Source organism: Carassius gibelio, chromosome A2 (assembly GCF_023724105.1).
Source record: "Carassius gibelio isolate Cgi1373 ecotype wild population from Czech Republic chromosome A2, carGib1.2-hapl.c, whole genome shotgun sequence".
NCBI classification, from domain to species: Eukaryota; Metazoa; Chordata; class Actinopteri; order Cypriniformes; family Cyprinidae; genus Carassius; species Carassius gibelio.
In genome coordinates, this window is record NC_068372.1 from 6974260 (window position 1) to 6990825 (window position 16566).

A 16566-nucleotide genomic window follows, 5' to 3' on the forward strand; every position below is an offset into this window, starting at 1 on the left:
TGATCACTTGACCTTTCTTTCTAAATATTATTAATTCTTCAATGTCACTATAGAATATGTCCCCAAAACTTTCAAACTGGATATAATTAAGCCTCTCATTAAAAAACAAAGAAACAAAACAACTTGATCCTAGAGAATTAGTTAATTACAGGCATATCTCAAATCTCAATTTTCTGTCAAAAATACTAGAAAAGGTAGTATCTTCTCCAGCTATGTTCTGTGAGGGTTTCCAGTCAGGATTTAGAGCAGGGGTATTCAACTAAAACTCCAAACAATCTGACAGGAAGTGAGATGAGAACATATACAGGCCAGTGAAAGTGACTGCAGCTGTCGGTGGTGAGGTGAATGGTAATCAGTGGCCACGTCTCCAACACAACCAAACACACACACACACGAGCCAGCGAATTCAAGAACTGTGACATATGTACTGTGCTTTGAGTGAATTATGCCATGCTGGCTTCGTCAGGCAAGAGGAGAACTGGCTCCCGACTGAACCTGGTTTCTATCAAGGTTTTTTCTCAATTTCTGACACCTATGGATTTTTGGTTCCTTGCTGCTGTCGCCTGTGGCTTGCTTCCAGACATTACTGGAAGAGAACTGAACTGGATGATGACATCACTGAATCATCAATGAACTGACTTCAACTTGAAACATTACTATTTGTTATTGTACTCTTGCATTACTCACAATCTATTTTCCTGTTTGCGTTTATAAAGCTGCTTTGACACAATCTGTACTGTATAAAGCTCTATACAAATAAAGGTGACTTGACCTGACCTTTACCACACACGGGTGCAACAATCCAGAAAAATCAAATGGCTTGCTTTTACACACCTTTTAGGATTGTAACCTTATAGTTACAATCCCCGAACACCCATCTTCTAGTTTGTATCTGTAAGTAGCTTTGCACTTTTATTATACCTCACATCAACTGAATCCATAAGACAAAAAATGAACAATTCTAATGTTTTAATTTATATAATCAAATGTATATAGTTTGAAAGTGCTTAAACAGAGTCAAAGATCACAAAAATACATGAAACCATCCCTATACAAATGATTCAATGTAAAGTCAGTCTAACATCTGATGAAACAAAACAGAAAGATTTCAAATAGTGGATACATTTATAAGCTTATAATCCTTTGTAAAATATTAATGATAACACAAGTAGTGAAACTGTCAACCACTGAACTAAGACTTTAAACTGGATCTCAGACGCTGCATTTACTATATAGCCTACTGTTTATTAAGTGACATAACTATCATGTCATAGTGTTTCATAAGCTTTGATGTGGAGTTATGTCAGTTGTATGAAAATGTTTCCGGCACTGCATGGATCACATACAATTCAAATAAAAAGTAACTAAACTAAACATTCCAGAATATTTAGAAAGGCTCTTCATGACTGTATTCTGCACGCTTTGTAAAATTTTCTTCCCGTTTCTACAGACCCACATGGAAACGTGCAAAAGACGTAGACAAGGAATAAAGGAACACAACAGCAGGAAGATGTCCGCTTTGGTAACGTGGTGTACACAGAAGGTTAAAGCTTGACAGGTCCAATCCGTAATTGACATTAGTGGCATTGCAAAGACCAAGACAAAAACACTTCAGACAGCAAACACAAAGCATCGCTTTAACTCGAAGGTGACAGTGGCATTATTAGATTATTAATAACTGGTAGGCCTATATATCAAGTGCAAATTATGACTGTTAATAATTTAATAAAAGCTGCTAAAAAAAAAGACAGAAAAAATGCTCATACTATGCTCTTACCTTTATGTATTATTAAATTATTAATCTTAATTATGGTTTTATTGGATTGCATAAATTATTTCTAGTTCATACAATTAATTCTTTAAGCATTAATCTCACAAAAACAGTGTACTGTGTGATAGTTCACCCCAAAACCAAAAGGTACATATTTTAAATGCAGAAATTCTTATTAATAATAATAATAATAATAATAATAAAGACACTAATCAAATGATATCTAAATATATATTAAGTTATTTTTCCATTGTGAGAAGGTAAGACACTTAATTATAAACATAACAGGAAAAAATAATCTTAAATGCTCCTAAAATTGGCTTCATTTTAAGCAGAATATAATCGATTATTTTGCTTTTAACTTGAGTAAATATGACCCAAACTGTGCTGTACAGGATTTATGAGATTCACCCTTTACATTTTACTGTTTAAACTATTTTAAACCCAATTTTTCAGCAAATCATTGCATACCCAGAGCCATGCACATGCCGAGGTGTAATGCAAATGAAAAGACAGAAGCAGAAAGACAGAGCAGCCATAACTGAGATTAAAACAAAGAAAGCAACTGACAGTCTCTGTCAAGGCATGGGTTAATCAGCACGGCCATGCCAAATGATTTAAAGTTTTGCAGTTTATAAAGTAGTTTTGTTCTTCTTCTGGATAGGTTTTACCACTGTTCCCAGCTGAAGTCATCTCCACCTCCGAATATCAGGAAGAAACCCAGAATGGTCAGAAAAATGACACAGTTGCCTGCCAATACTAGGCCACAGGCGCCCCACTGGATCTGCAGAAGAAGAGAGCCATTAGTTTCATTCATGGTGACATGTTTCAGTGTACTGTCTGGTTTGCCATTTCAGAAAACATATTCTGTCTGTGTATGCTATTAAGCCATTTTGTGGACACGTGAGCACTAAATGCAATTTGAACAAAAATGTAATTCAATTTAACCAATGCCTGCACACAGTGATGTTGGATCACTGTACAAAATCAGAATTCTGCAATAACCTCTGAGCTTTTATTTTATGAGTTGCATGGGTCATATTCTTAAAAATATGAATAAACAAGCAAGAAATAATATTTTAAAGAATGGAAGATAGACTATTTTCAAAAACCATTAAGATATCTGTACTGCAATATTCCTCCCCAATTTACATTACTATATGCAATAAAATCAGTTATTATAGTTACATTTTACATTTATGCATTTAGCAAAAACTTTTATCCAAAGCGAATTACAGTGAATTCAGGCTATATATATATATATATATATTTTTTTTTTTTTCTTACCAGTATGTGTGTTCTCTGGTAATCAAACCCACGACCTTCTGTGCTGCTAACACAATGCTCTACAAACTATAACTAAATGTTATTAAATGTTACCTGAAATGACTTCTTATTTGAGCTAGTTTCCAAGGCAACTTTTCTTATTTCATTTTGGTTTAACATGATATCCTAAACTAAAACTGAGATAAAAAGGAATAAAACTTTAGACATAATTTAAAAAACAAAAACCACTAAAAATGACAAACACGCACACATAGACTAAAACTAACCTAAAATGAAAATCTACAAAAATATATATATATGCAAATAGCAAATACATTAAACATATACACACACACACACACACACACACACACACATATATATATATATATATATATATATATATATAAAATGTGTGTGTGTGTGTGTGTTTGTGATTCAAAGTATTAATGAAAACTATAATAGTATCTCTAAATAGTATACTGAAATAACAGTGATTCTCTGTAATCATATTAATTGAACAAAAAAATAAATAAATACAATATATTAAAATAAATATATTCAAAAAAAACATATAAAATAGAATTAATATAGATACAAACACTAATAAAAATATGGTCCTTAAAACAGGATCTATCTTTTTTTTTTTTTTAAGATAAATGTGACCAGGATATGATTTAATTATTTTATATTTTACTGTTAAAGGCATAGCTTATACCTAAAAAATGACAATCGTATCATCATTACACACTATCCACTTGTTCCAAAGCTTTATGAGTTTATTTTTTCTGTTAAACCAAAAAGTAGATATTTTGAAGAATATCGGTGACCAAACAGTACTTCCATACCTTGGAAGTCATTAGGGCCTTTCGCACTGCAGGAACCTTCTCATAGTACCTGCACTAATTGTGCAACTACACACTTTTGAGTGTTTTAGTACCGGACTGCCTTTTTCGAGAACCAAATTAGTTCCTACTCTGGAGCAGGGTCTAACCAGCACAACTGTTACTAACTGTGAAGTAAGTAGACACTGACTGTCCAGTACTTACCACAGATGTTCGTGCAAGCACAACGGGCAGCCCATATGCGGACACCACAAATCCAGTGGTTAAGAAGTATGCAAGCTCCCTGCATGCATTGCTTGACTCAGTGTCATCCGCATGCCTCCTGGCTATTAAATTTGGGATAGGTGACAGAATGTAGAAGATCAGGACAAACATTGGCCAGTACACTCTGTGAGGAAAGAAGCACATAGAGGTTATCTTCAATTACTGCACTTTAGCTCTTTAGAAGGGACAAAAACAGAAACATACCCAAAATGTTCCAGTGCACATCCCAAAAGGAGAAAAGTCAGTCCAAGTGCACCACTGAAGGATAACGCAACAAGAGCTGAAAAGCAATCATTCAGATTAGTCAAGGCCAAAGAGTTTACGTGTATTTGTATCGCCCCCCTGCGGTCACAGCTCGCGACTGCAGAAATGACGTACTTAGCGACTAAACTGTTTATAAATAAATTATTTTTTAATGTTTAAGACCATTTCTTTTAATTTGGTTGTCATTGGTTGATAACTGAATATAACCGAAAAGCAAAACAAAACGAGACTGCAGCACAACAGTCAATGTAAATAAAACTAAAGTAAACTTAAGTAAAACGTAAACCATAGTGACGTTAGTTAGTTGACAACGTATTATTTACAATTGCTGGGTGTTACTTAACAGAATTTAATTAACCAGGCTTTATCATTTGCAGTTATATTATACTTAGACGTAAAAAAAAAATCCAATAGCAGTCAATAGTTATGAAAGCTGAACAAAGTTTACAAGACTTTTAGGATACTTTCGACAGCAGATGTACTCGTAAAATGATCGGCTTGGTGGTTTGTTTAACGTAAGTGTTGCACCGATCAGAACAAGAGTTATGGTTTACTTTTACCTTTTATTCCTGCCATCATTCACAAACCTATTGTTTTTTTTTTTTTTTTTTGTGTGTGTCTTTGTGCTAAGTGTTACCATAGACAGTAAACTGGACTGACTTCCTATTTCCTCAAACTACTGCTCACCCTTAAAGGAGCAGTCTTACAAATACTTACAAAGATCAGAATCGTTTGATCAGCTCTCTAGAAAAACTAACAACAACAACAATAACAAAATGAATAATAATTATCGTTAATAATAATAATAATAATAATAATAATAATAATGTTATTATTATACTCCAGTTCAGTATAATAGTCTCTATCTGTCCAATGCATTAACTAAAATTATGTCTATACTATTTATAAATCTTTGTTAAAGTTACACTGTATTGATTTTGATTGTTTTATTGTTAGATCATGTTAGCTGAGGCATTTAAAATATCATTAATAGATAAATTAGCTCATATCTGTTTGTTTGTCTGTCTATCTAATAATGAGTATTAATATAGTTCAGCATAAAATTGGCTAAATAATAAAACATATGTTTAATCGAATATACTGTGTTAGTTTGGGTGTGTGTGTTTTTTTTAATAATTACAAAAAATATATTTATGAATTATTTCGCAATCCGTTACCACACAGTTTTTACGTGGAAAAAGAGGTAGAGACTTTGCCTCGGGAAGGTATATGAGCCGAATCATGATTATTTTACAGTGACAGAAATTATATTGAAGTAAGCATGCAAGGGTTAAATGAATGTGACGTCTTGCGAGAGAAACGTCAGGCAGCCAATCAGATGCAGCGTGTTGGTCACGTAATTTATCAGAATCTCTTCATCAATTTCCTCGGAAGTGAATCTTGTCCAGATGATCTTTCGACGGTAATGTAAAATTACACGATTTATATATTTTATAAGTTAATTCGATGTAGTTGTGAGTCTAGACACACTAATGTCAGTTAGAAATAGGAGAGAATTGTGTTGTCAAGAATTGAGCGCTAGGCAAACTCTTAGTTTCTATTTGACTAACTTAACGGTAACGTTACCTGTAAAAACCCCAGGTGTTCGCCAAGAACAGTCTTTACTGTATTTCGAAGAGGGAAATGTTGTTCTATACCATGTGTATGATGACCGAATTTTATTTTACTATACATAGGAAATGGTTGGAATGGAATAATGCCGTGACCTCATCAATAAAGTGTTAAAATAGAAGTAGTCATGGCCTCAGTGATATTACAGGGGCTCGAGATACATTTCTACCTGCCAGAGACACACCAGATCATTCATCTCTCAGGAAGTTTCACAGCAGAGGAGCTGTGTGTTGAAGCGGCCAAGAAGTTGGGTAAGTTTTTCAGCTATTGCACAAAATAAAGCGTGTAACCATCACATCCTCAATAATGTCTCAATACTTCAGGTATATCTCCACTGTGTAGCAGTTTGTTCGCCCTTTATGATGAATTCAGCAAGATCTGGTATCCACCCAATCATTCATTCTCTATTAATGAGGCGACAAGATTGAAGCTTTACTTTCGCATGAGGTATTCCTGTACTTTTCTCTTTTTTCTTTTAATGTTTCTTCCCAGTTTTGTGTGAGATGTTTTAAAAGATGTTACATATTTATGTTATAACCTCATTCTTGACACAGATTTTATTTCACAAACTGGCATGGGAGCAGCAGGAAATCTCTTCCAGTGTTCAGACACACTCTCAAGCGAGAAACGGGGCCTGTGGGCACAGCTGTTCTGGATGTACATTCACTAACGTACCTCTACGCACAGGTACGGCGACAAAAAACATTACCTTGCTTTTAAACGGGTGGTTGGATGCTACTTTGCACTTTACAAGTTGTTTGTACTGAAATGTGTGTACACAAGCACCCTATAATGCTAAAAATCTACCCAGTGTTTTTTTTTTTTTCATTTCCCTTTTCTCAAATAGAGCCAATCTCAGATGGCTGTCTGTGTGACATCACAGGCCCCTCCCACGAATGTTTGATTGACAGTAGGGTAGCACATTATTTCATGTACATACTATGTACTTATTATAGTAATTACAATAACTATGTGATAACTAGGTGCTAACCTTGAACCTACCCCTAAACCTAACTCTACCCCATGCAGTTACCTTGTGTTACCAGAACTTTCTTATGTAAATACACTGTAAGTACACTATAAGTACATGTACTGTAAAATAAAGTGCAACCAACAGTAGTGTTTCTGCAGACTGGACTTGTGTCTTACCTTTGACCCGAATGACTGAGTCTCTAATTGTTTCACCTCCGGAGTAGATGTAGACAAGAATGTCTCCGATTGAGGTGTTCTGTTGTATGTAATAATGAACATAGAGCTGTTTTTGACGTGGTTATAAAGGTGTTGTTTTACACTACCATTGAGAAATGTTAACCAAACTATGTTACAGATTTTCATTAGGATGTTATAGATTCATATCAACTTGTGGAAAATGTGCATGGTTTAAAGGACGTGCTGTTCAAGAATGTTGTGGCTGCTGATTTTGATGTGTGTTTTTTGTGTTTTGCAGAGTCAGTATGACTTTCAGAGCGGTCTAGCACCGCTGAGAAGTGCACGTGATGAGAAGGACGTCCAGCAGATAGAAAATGAATGTTTGGGTATGGCGGTGATGGCCATCTCCCATGATGCCATTGAAAAAAAACGTCCTCCCTGTGAATTTGAGTAAGGGCATTTTTTTTTTCATTTGCTTTGTATTTATGGCACTTTTTTTTGTTTTTTACTGACTGAGATTATGTATAAATCAGCAAGATTTTATTTTATGATTTTTTTTCTTCATATTTAATATATATTTTTATGTCATTATAGTTTTAATTCTCAGGCTGCTGCCATTAGAGAACAAACCTACAACAACCCCCCACACCCCACACACACACACAAACATTGGTATATGTGGTTTACGGGGACTTCCCGTAAGCATAATGGATTTATACTGTAGCAACTGTATTTTCTATCCCCTTACCCTAACACTACATCTAAGCTTACCCAACATAGTAAACTTTCTGCATTTTTAGATTTTCAAAACAAAAAAAATTATATTAATAGACCTTATTGTGATATTCACTCACCTAAATGATTATTAGGAACACCTGTTCAATTTCTCATTAATGTAATTATTAGTGTTGTCACGGTACCAAAATTTCAGTATTCGGTACCGATACCAGTGAAAATCCACGGTTCTCGGTACCAATTTCGGTACCAAAGCAAAACACAAAAATATGCTAATTAAAATAATAACTTATAATATATAATAATTTGTCTTTTAATTTATGAAATTTAAACACATTTTATTTTTGGTAAATAAAGAGGATTTGCTATTAAAATTAAAACATGGAAGAAATATTGTGATTTATTTCTTTAAAAAATAAAGTTTTATAAATTTTTTCAACAGAAGTAGCAGTATCACATACATTTTACGAAATAATAGTAATATTTCTAGCACAATGCCTTTATGTAAAAATTAACTTTTAGGCCTAATGAATGCATATTTGTCATTTTAACTAAACTTAAGACTGGTGGTGATGCTTAAGATATTTTTGGTCATTGAGGGTTTCTGTAAAAAAAATAGTAATAGATCATATTAATTATTATTAAAAGATAATATTACTACTAATTCTACTATCATACTTATGTATATACAATGCATTATGAATTGAAGAGCTGCTGGGTTCATGAATATTAACCACGTTGCCTGCGTTCGGTCAAACTGATTTGCTGAAATCAAAAGAGGGATGATACTATTCAGCGCCAGCCAATAAAATTGCCATTTGTGCATTAGCTCCGCCCACTACCGGAGAAACCGGTATGTCTTCTGCTTGTTCGAAAATTAATATGAATAATTCTAAATGAACTCCATTATTTTGACAGGAGAAGACAACAAAGAATAGTTTACATATAGCTTGTCGATTCAGCGTGGTAAGACTCTCGCTCTCCCTCTCTTTGCATGTGTGAGAAACAGTTCTATCAGTAAAGCGACGGTGAGTCGTGCGCCTTCACAAAGAGTTTACAGAGCATCAGGTGCGCTGTGCGTCCATTGAGATGAACTGAAAATTTCAGATCGCTTGATGGAGAGAGAACTCTCAAGCTCAGATGCTGAAATTAATGCAAGCGTCATGTGCTTCAGTCTAACTACGGCCTAACTGAGCATTGTTTCTGACCATGTCCATCCCTTTATGTCCACCATGTACCCATGCTCTGATGGCTACTTCCAGCAGGATAATGCATCATGTCACAAAGCTCGAATTGTTTCAAACTGGTTTCTTGAACATGACATTGAGTTCACTGTACTAAAATGGCCCCCACAGTCACCAGATCTCAACCCAATAGAGCATCTCTGGAATGTGGTGGAACGGGAGCTTCATGCCCTGGATGTGCATCCCACAAATCTCCATCAACTGCAAGATACTATCCTATCAATATGGGCCAACATTTCTAAAGAATGCTTTCAGCACCTTGTTGAATCAATGCCACGTCGAATTAAGGCAGTTCTGAAGGAGAAAGGGGGTCAAACACAGTATTATGGTGTTCCTAATAATCCTTTAGTTGAGTGTACATGACCATGTAGACTTATTAAATCCATGTAGTATTTGGTCAGTATTGTTGTAAATGTATACCCTATTGATAGAATGATTTTTATTTTATCATGTTTTACATAATGATTCATTATTGGCTCATATATGGAGTTTACAGTGAGACTGAATTTTTGCCTTAAGTCAGCTCACATTTCACCCCAGTGTGATCTGAGAAACAAATCCACCAATATTTAGTAATTATACAACTATTAAAGTCTGTTATTTTTACTGTTTCACTTTAACTTCGTCAGGTACAAGAATTACATCCCCAAGGTCCTGTACAAGTCCATACGTCACAGGAATGTTCTCACACGTCTGCGCATCTCCAACATCTTTAAAGCGTTCCTTGAGGAATTCACCAAGAACACTGTGCAAGGCAATGAGATCAGTACCCATGACCTGAAAGTCAAATATATGTCCACTTTAGAATCTCTAGCGAAACATTTTGGCCAGGAGATGTTTGAACCCTCCTCCCTCATCATACATGAGCATGAGCAAATGATCACAGACTCCTGCAGTGAAAATGGCGTTCATTACAAGATCCTGGTGTCTGGCACCTCTGGCATTCATTGGTGTAAAGTCCCCTGGGAGGTAAGAAGCTGTTGTGCAAATATTCTCCATAGTACAAACAGTGTGGGATGAGTAACTCTGCCATTCAAAAGTTTGGTATCAGTAAGATCTTTTATTGGTTTTGAAAGAAATCTCTTATGTTCACTAAGGCTGCATTTATTTGATCAAAAACAACAACAAAAAAATAAAATAGGCAAATAAAGTGTCCAAACGGGAAGAGGTGTTCAAAATAATCAGGGTATCTGGTGTCATCATTGTGCCAGGGAATTGTGAAGGAGGCGCAGTGTTCAGGAAGGAGGAGTCCAGGTAGGCAGTGGAGTCCTGTGGCCACACACGCTTCCCTTTCTGGTCTAGTAAAAATTACAAAAAGAAGCTTTAGAAGAAGTATTTTATATTTAACATAAAATGTATTATACATAAACATTTAGGGCTATCATAAACTATGGAACATAAAAGATGAGAATTTTTTTTTTCCATATAAAAAAATAGTTTGTAACCAAAACAGCTTGGTTGCCGACATCCTTCAAAATTTCATCTTTTATGTTCCGCAAAAGAAGGTACAGTGTGCAAAATACTTATTTGAATCCCTGCTGATGTTTTATGTTTGCCCACTTGAGAAGAAATGATCTGTAATTTGTATTGTAGGTTTATTTTAACATCTAGAGATAGAATATCAACCAAAAAATCCAGAAAAAAAACCCATTATATAAAGGTTAGAAATCGATTTGCATTTCAGTGAGGTGAAATAAGTATTGATCCCCTATTAACCAGCAAGAATTCTGACTTCCACAGATTTGTTATGTGCCCATGTGGAACACAGATTAGACCTGCGCTTAAGGAAGTTACTCCGAATGTCAGGTCATTAGGTGTGTAAGACATCTGTCCACACTATCTTTATATTCAATTCCAACCTCTCCGACCACCATGGGCAAGACTAAAGAGATGTCAAATATGTCAGAGACAAGATTGTAGATCTGCACAAGGCTGGAATGGGCTACAAGACCATCAGCAAGAAAGTTGGTGAGAAAGAGACAACTGTTGGTGCAATTTTTCAGAAAAAGAAGAAATACATAACAGCCATCAGTCGACCTCGGTCTGGATCTCTGTGCAAGATCTTGCCTCATGGGGTAGTATAATCATGAGAAAAGTGAGGGATCAGCCCCGAACTACACGGAAGCAGCTTGTTAATGATCTTAAGGCAGTTGGGACCACAGTCACAACAATAAAAACACGCTACACCGCAAAGGACTGAAATCCTGTAGCGCCTGCAAGGTCCCCTGCTCGAGAAGGCACAGTTACAGGCCTGTTTAAAGTTTGCCAAAGAACATCTAAATGTTTCAGAGAAGGCTTGGAAGAAAGTTCTGAGAAACTCGACTGGCCATGTTTGGAGAGAGAAATGATGATTATGACCCCAAGAACACCGTTTTTGTTTTTCTGCTAAGGTTACAGGAAAGCCTTCACTGCATTGAGGGGCAAATGTACTGTAAAATCTTGGATGAGAACCTCCTTCCCTCAGCCAGAACTGTGGAGGGGGCTAAAACTTTTAGGGCTATCATAAACTATGGAACATAAAATAAGATAATTTGAGACTTTTTTTCCATATAAAAGTAGTTTGTAACCAAAACAGCTTGGTTGCCAACATCCTTCAAAATTTCATCTTTTATGTTCCGCAAAAGAAGGTACAGTGTGCAAAATACTTATTTGAATCCCTGCTGACGTTGTATGTTTGCCCACTTGAGAAGAAATGATCTGTAATTTTTATTGTAGGTTTATTTTAACAACTAGAGATAGAATATCAACCATATATATCGAATGTCAGGTCATTAGGTGTGTAAGACACTACCTTTATATTCACTCAAGAGCTAAAACTTAAGAGTTGCTAAATGAGATTTAATGAGGATCTGTAAAGAGGAGTGGATCAAAACCCTCCTGAGATGTGTGCAAACCTGGTGACCAACTACAAAACAAAAATTATATATATATTTGCCTAAAGTGCACGTACAACTGCAGCCGGTCACATCAAATTACAGCACTGATTAAAGCATTTCTATGGACAAAAATGAATTTAAAAATAGTGGATATATAGCACAGTGATGCGAGGGAGACAATATTCAGCGCAAAAATTATTTATTTTTGCTGAAATATCTGTTGTTAAACATTTACATTTATATTCACTATGTAGCCTACAGTGATTAATAATTTTATTAAAACAAATTACTGTGAGTTTTTTTGCGAATTATTTAAGGTTTGTGCCACTGCTGCTCTTTACTAACAGTATTGGATGTTTATTGCCAAAATAAGTTTTTAGCTTTATCTATTGTTTAGTCCTTAAATAGGCTATGCATAAGCTTTTTAGTAAGAGTAAGTTATTTTTAATACAATAATAGAATTATTGCTGTCATACTTGAAATAAAGGCAGGGAAAAATTGTCAAGTACTTTATAGAGTTTTTTTTTATTCAGATACCCAATTAGTCAAAAAGTACATAAACTATGCCAGCAAAAGCATGTGAGCTGTTTTCAAAGGCAAAAGAGGCCATTTTTGTTATTATGTGAATAAATAGTATCTAGTTGTTTCAGTTTGTTGTTTGTCCAAAAATTACAATGACTTTTTTAGAATTAAATGTTAGTATTATGACAGGTGGTCTATTAGAGTACAATTTCCGTATTTAAAAACCTTAAAGGGATAGTTCTCCCAAAAATGAAAATTAGTGGTCATTTACTGACTGTCAGGTTTCAAACCTGTATGACTTATAGTGGGGAAAATATTTATTTGATCCCCAGCCGATTTTATAAGTTTGCCCAGTTACAAAAAAAAAATGAAGGGTCTGTTTATTTGAATGTAAACCAAAAAAATCAAAATATATAAAGGTTAGAAATTGATTTACATTTTAATCAGTGAAATAAGTATTTGATCCCCATAGGGCTGCAACTAACGATTATTTTGATAATCGATTAGTTGGCCGATAATTTTTTTCTATTAATTGGATTAAAACCCATTTTCTTTATTTTAATTTACTGACAAAAACTATTTCACATTTTGCCCAATGTCCTTAAAACAAATGTGCCAACTGAATGATATGTAAACATACAGTGCTTAAAAATCTAAACAAGAAGTGGCCTAGTGGTTCCATAGTATGACTCCTAACCCTAAGGTTGTGGGTTCGAGTCTCGGGCTGGCAATACCATGACTTAGGTGCCCTTGAGTAAGGTACCGAACCCCTAACTGCTCCCCGGGCGTCGCAGCATAAATGGCTGTTCACAGCTGTGTGTGTGCACTTGGATGAGTTAAATGCAAAGCACAAACTCTGAGTATGGGTCACCCTGAGACGTGTGCATTCCATTCTGAGACATGCCTTGTCCAAATACCCACACTTGTGGTATTGGCCCCTTGAGACCACATGTGTGCAACAGCAAGACTGTTCAGATCTTAAAACGCCAAAGTGCAGTGCCCTTATCACACACTAAATCCACACTCTGGATGTTGTATAAAATCACATTTGCACTCGGGACAAAAACAACACTCGTGTGATAATGCTCTCGCTGCTTGTTTGAATCACTGAATTGGAAAAAGGATCACCCCCTTGTGTCCACATTTTTCTGTAATTACAGTCTGATGGTATAAGTCTTTAACTTTGAAAATCAAAGTCACTTGGATTTTATCAGTTGCATATACAAGTAAATACAACTGTACATGGATATACATATATAAAACATATAATTCATAATAATGGATTTTTTTCTTTAATTGCCTTTAGCCTACATATAACTTATATGCTGATTTGCTGATTATAACATTTATAATTTTCTATAAATAATTACTTTTAATTACAAATTTTTTTAAGTTTTTATTTTAACTTTTATATTATGAGTGAATATTTTAATTTTTATAATAATTTTGTTAGTTTTTTATGTCTATATAGATTTTACAAATTTTTATTTCAGTTTTTTTTAGTTCATCACGTTAGACAAAAATGCAAGTAGCTGGAAAAAAAATAAATACGTTTTTTTTTTTTTATTTCAGTTAACATTTTTTTTTTTTTTAAATGGTTTTAGTTTTAAAGTTTTTATAACCCTGGTGCTGCTTAAGGGGGTCATATGATGTTGCTAAAAAGATCATTATTCGGTGTAATTCAATGCGTTTATACAGTTTAAGGTTAAAAAAACACAGTATTTTCCACATAACGCATTATTGTTGCTCCTCTATGCCTGCATTTCTGAAATGCATTGATTTTTACAAAGCTCATCGTTCTGAAAAGCAAGGTGTACGCTGATTGGCCAGCTACCAGTGGGATGTGATTGGCTGACTACCTCAAGCATGTGACAGAAATGTTAAGTTCTATTGGAAGGCCACACAAATATTTTAGCTTTCACAACAAAGCACAATGTGCCATCAGCAAGCATCGTTCCAGCATCAGCAAGAATAAAAGTTATGCCTTCATTCTTTGCGTGAACATTTGGGAGTGTTATGCCAATCTTCCCACATCGTGATGTAGACATATGAGGGCGTGTTAGAACGAGCCGTTTTAGGAGGTCGTGGTTGATCTTCACTTTTTCAAAGAATATCTCTTTCGGTTTGAGACATTAGTCTTTGCAACTTTACAGATTTTCTTTATGCTCCAAGAGCTTGTAACACACCAAAGAGAAAGGAAAAAATTAAATCGACCCCTTTAATATTTTTTAGGGATTCTTTGATGAATAGAAAGTTTAAAAATGTAAATGTAATGAATTATTATTATTATTATTATTATTATTAAAAGAACAGCATTTATTTGAAATACCTTTAGTTACATTGAAAATGCCTTTACTGTCACTTTTGATCAATTAAATGCATCCTTGCTGTATAAAATTTTATATATATATATATATATATATATATATATATATATATATATATATATATATATATATATATAAAATCTAACAAACAAACTTAACTCCAAACTTCTGAACAGGAATGTACATGCTGAAGTTTCACACTTCAGTTTAGAGTTTGTTATTGTTTTTCAATATTTCTTTTGGTTTCTTATCAACAGTTTATTTTTAATGTCATGTATTTATTTTTTTAGGCCATTTCGGATCCTTTTACCAATCAGGAGAGACGAAAATCAAAGAGAGATAGTAAGAAACTGAGTAAAGCAGTATCATATGATGCAGAGGAGGACCAATGGACACTTTTTTCAGACTTTAATGAGATAACGCATCTTCTCATCAAAAACTCCACAGTTACTATCCACAGACAGGACAACAAAAATATGGTGAGGCTCACTGTGTAATTTGTGAATGATTTTGGTTCATTCATGGAAAATCAGAACTTCATAAACCCTGTTTTATTTTTGTGATCATTTTCAGGAGCTGAAGCTGGCATCGCATGAGGAGGCACTGTCCTTTGCCAGTCTTGTAGATGGATACTTTAGGCTCACAGTAGATGCGCATCATTTCCTCTGCAGGGATGTGGCTCCCGTCTCAGTGGAAAAGAATCTACAAGATGGCTGCCATGGTCCAATCAAGTAAGTACATGCACTCTTCATGCTTAAATGAATAGTTGATCCAGAAATGAAAATAAGCTCATATCGAATTTTGAGCCCGCTATTATATATTATTTATACACTACTGTTCAAAGCTTTAGGGCAGGGTTTCAACTCAGTTCCTGGAGAGCCACAGGCCTACAGAGTTTAGCTCCAACCCTGCTCTAAAACTCAAACCATGTTGTTTTCAATTGAGCCTGAAGGAGCTGGGTCAGGTGTGTTTAATTAGGGTTGGAGCTAAACTCTTCAAAGCTGTGGCCCTCCTGGAATTGAGGATGACACCCCTGGTTTAGGGTCAGTAAGAGTTTAGAATTTACTTCAACGAAATGTTTTTAAGTGACAGGAAAGTTGAACTTTCTATTCATCAAATAATCCTGAAAAAAAAAAAAATGTATCATGGTTTCCACAAAAATATTAAGCAGCACAACAGTTTTGAACATTGATAATAATCAGAAATATTTCTTGAGCAGCAAATTAGCATATTAGAATGATTTCTTAAGGATACAATGACAATGTTTACTGAAGTAATGATACTGAAATTTTTGCTTTACATCACATGAATAAATTATTTTAAACAGGGTATCCGCGGGGTCATAAAAGTCATAAAATGTCATAAATTTAACAATAAGAATTTAAGGCCATAAAAAGTCATAAAAACGTCTGGTTTTTCCATACAAGGTCATAAAAAACATTTAGCCACATCTTAAATTGATATGCTAGTCCATTAATTTGTTCTTCCATCAAAATGCGCTTGCAGCGGCAATGGCATTCATTTGTTTCACCTGTTGTAGTTCTGTATGAGGAATCTGGGTGGTATCACACTGGTATCACAGCGCTCCAGAACTACAAGGTCCATGCGGCAGCATACAGACTTTTAGAAGGACTTTCACAGAAACCCGTGCGAACTCATGGCTCGAAGATG

At 34.8% G+C, this 16566-nt stretch overlaps 2 protein-coding genes across 2 annotated transcripts in view; one reads left to right on the top strand and one right to left on the bottom strand.

Moving 5' to 3' along the window:
• Positions 1 to 954: 954 nt before the first annotated feature.
• On the bottom strand, positions 955 to 5116 carry LOC128025453 (leptin receptor gene-related protein). The gene is made up of 4 exons (XM_052611853.1): positions 4971 to 5116; positions 4351 to 4426; positions 4087 to 4270; positions 955 to 2555 (listed from the first exon to the last, which is right to left on the bottom strand). The coding sequence occupies exons 1-4, from the start codon at positions 4987 to 4989 to the stop codon at positions 2439 to 2441; spliced, it is 396 nt and encodes a 131-aa protein (XP_052467813.1). The 5' UTR covers positions 4990 to 5116; the 3' UTR covers positions 955 to 2438.
• Positions 5117 to 5726: 610 nt separating this feature from the next.
• Positions 5727 to 16566, top strand: part of LOC128025461 (tyrosine-protein kinase JAK1-like) — a 28222-nt gene continuing 17382 nt past the window's right edge. Inside the window, 8 exon segments of the mRNA XM_052611866.1 lie at positions 5727 to 5833; positions 6108 to 6293; positions 6366 to 6489; positions 6597 to 6729; positions 7490 to 7641; positions 9800 to 10139; positions 15186 to 15374; positions 15469 to 15626. Coding sequence (XP_052467826.1) covers positions 6170 to 6293; positions 6366 to 6489; positions 6597 to 6729; positions 7490 to 7641; positions 9800 to 10139; positions 15186 to 15374; positions 15469 to 15626 — 1220 coding nt within the window. The 5' untranslated portion in view covers positions 5727 to 5833; positions 6108 to 6169.

Excerpts from the sequence above, each read along its gene's own strand:
- LOC128025453 (XM_052611853.1), bottom strand. Across the intron at positions 4,271-4,350 it reads TGTGCACTGGAACATTTTGG|AGTGTACTGGCCAATGTTTG; the intron begins GTATGTTTCTGT and ends CTTTCCTCACAG. Across the intron at positions 2,556-4,086 it reads TGCTTGCACGAACATCTGTG|ATCCAGTGGGGCGCCTGTGG; the intron begins GTAAGTACTGGA and ends CTTCTTCTGCAG.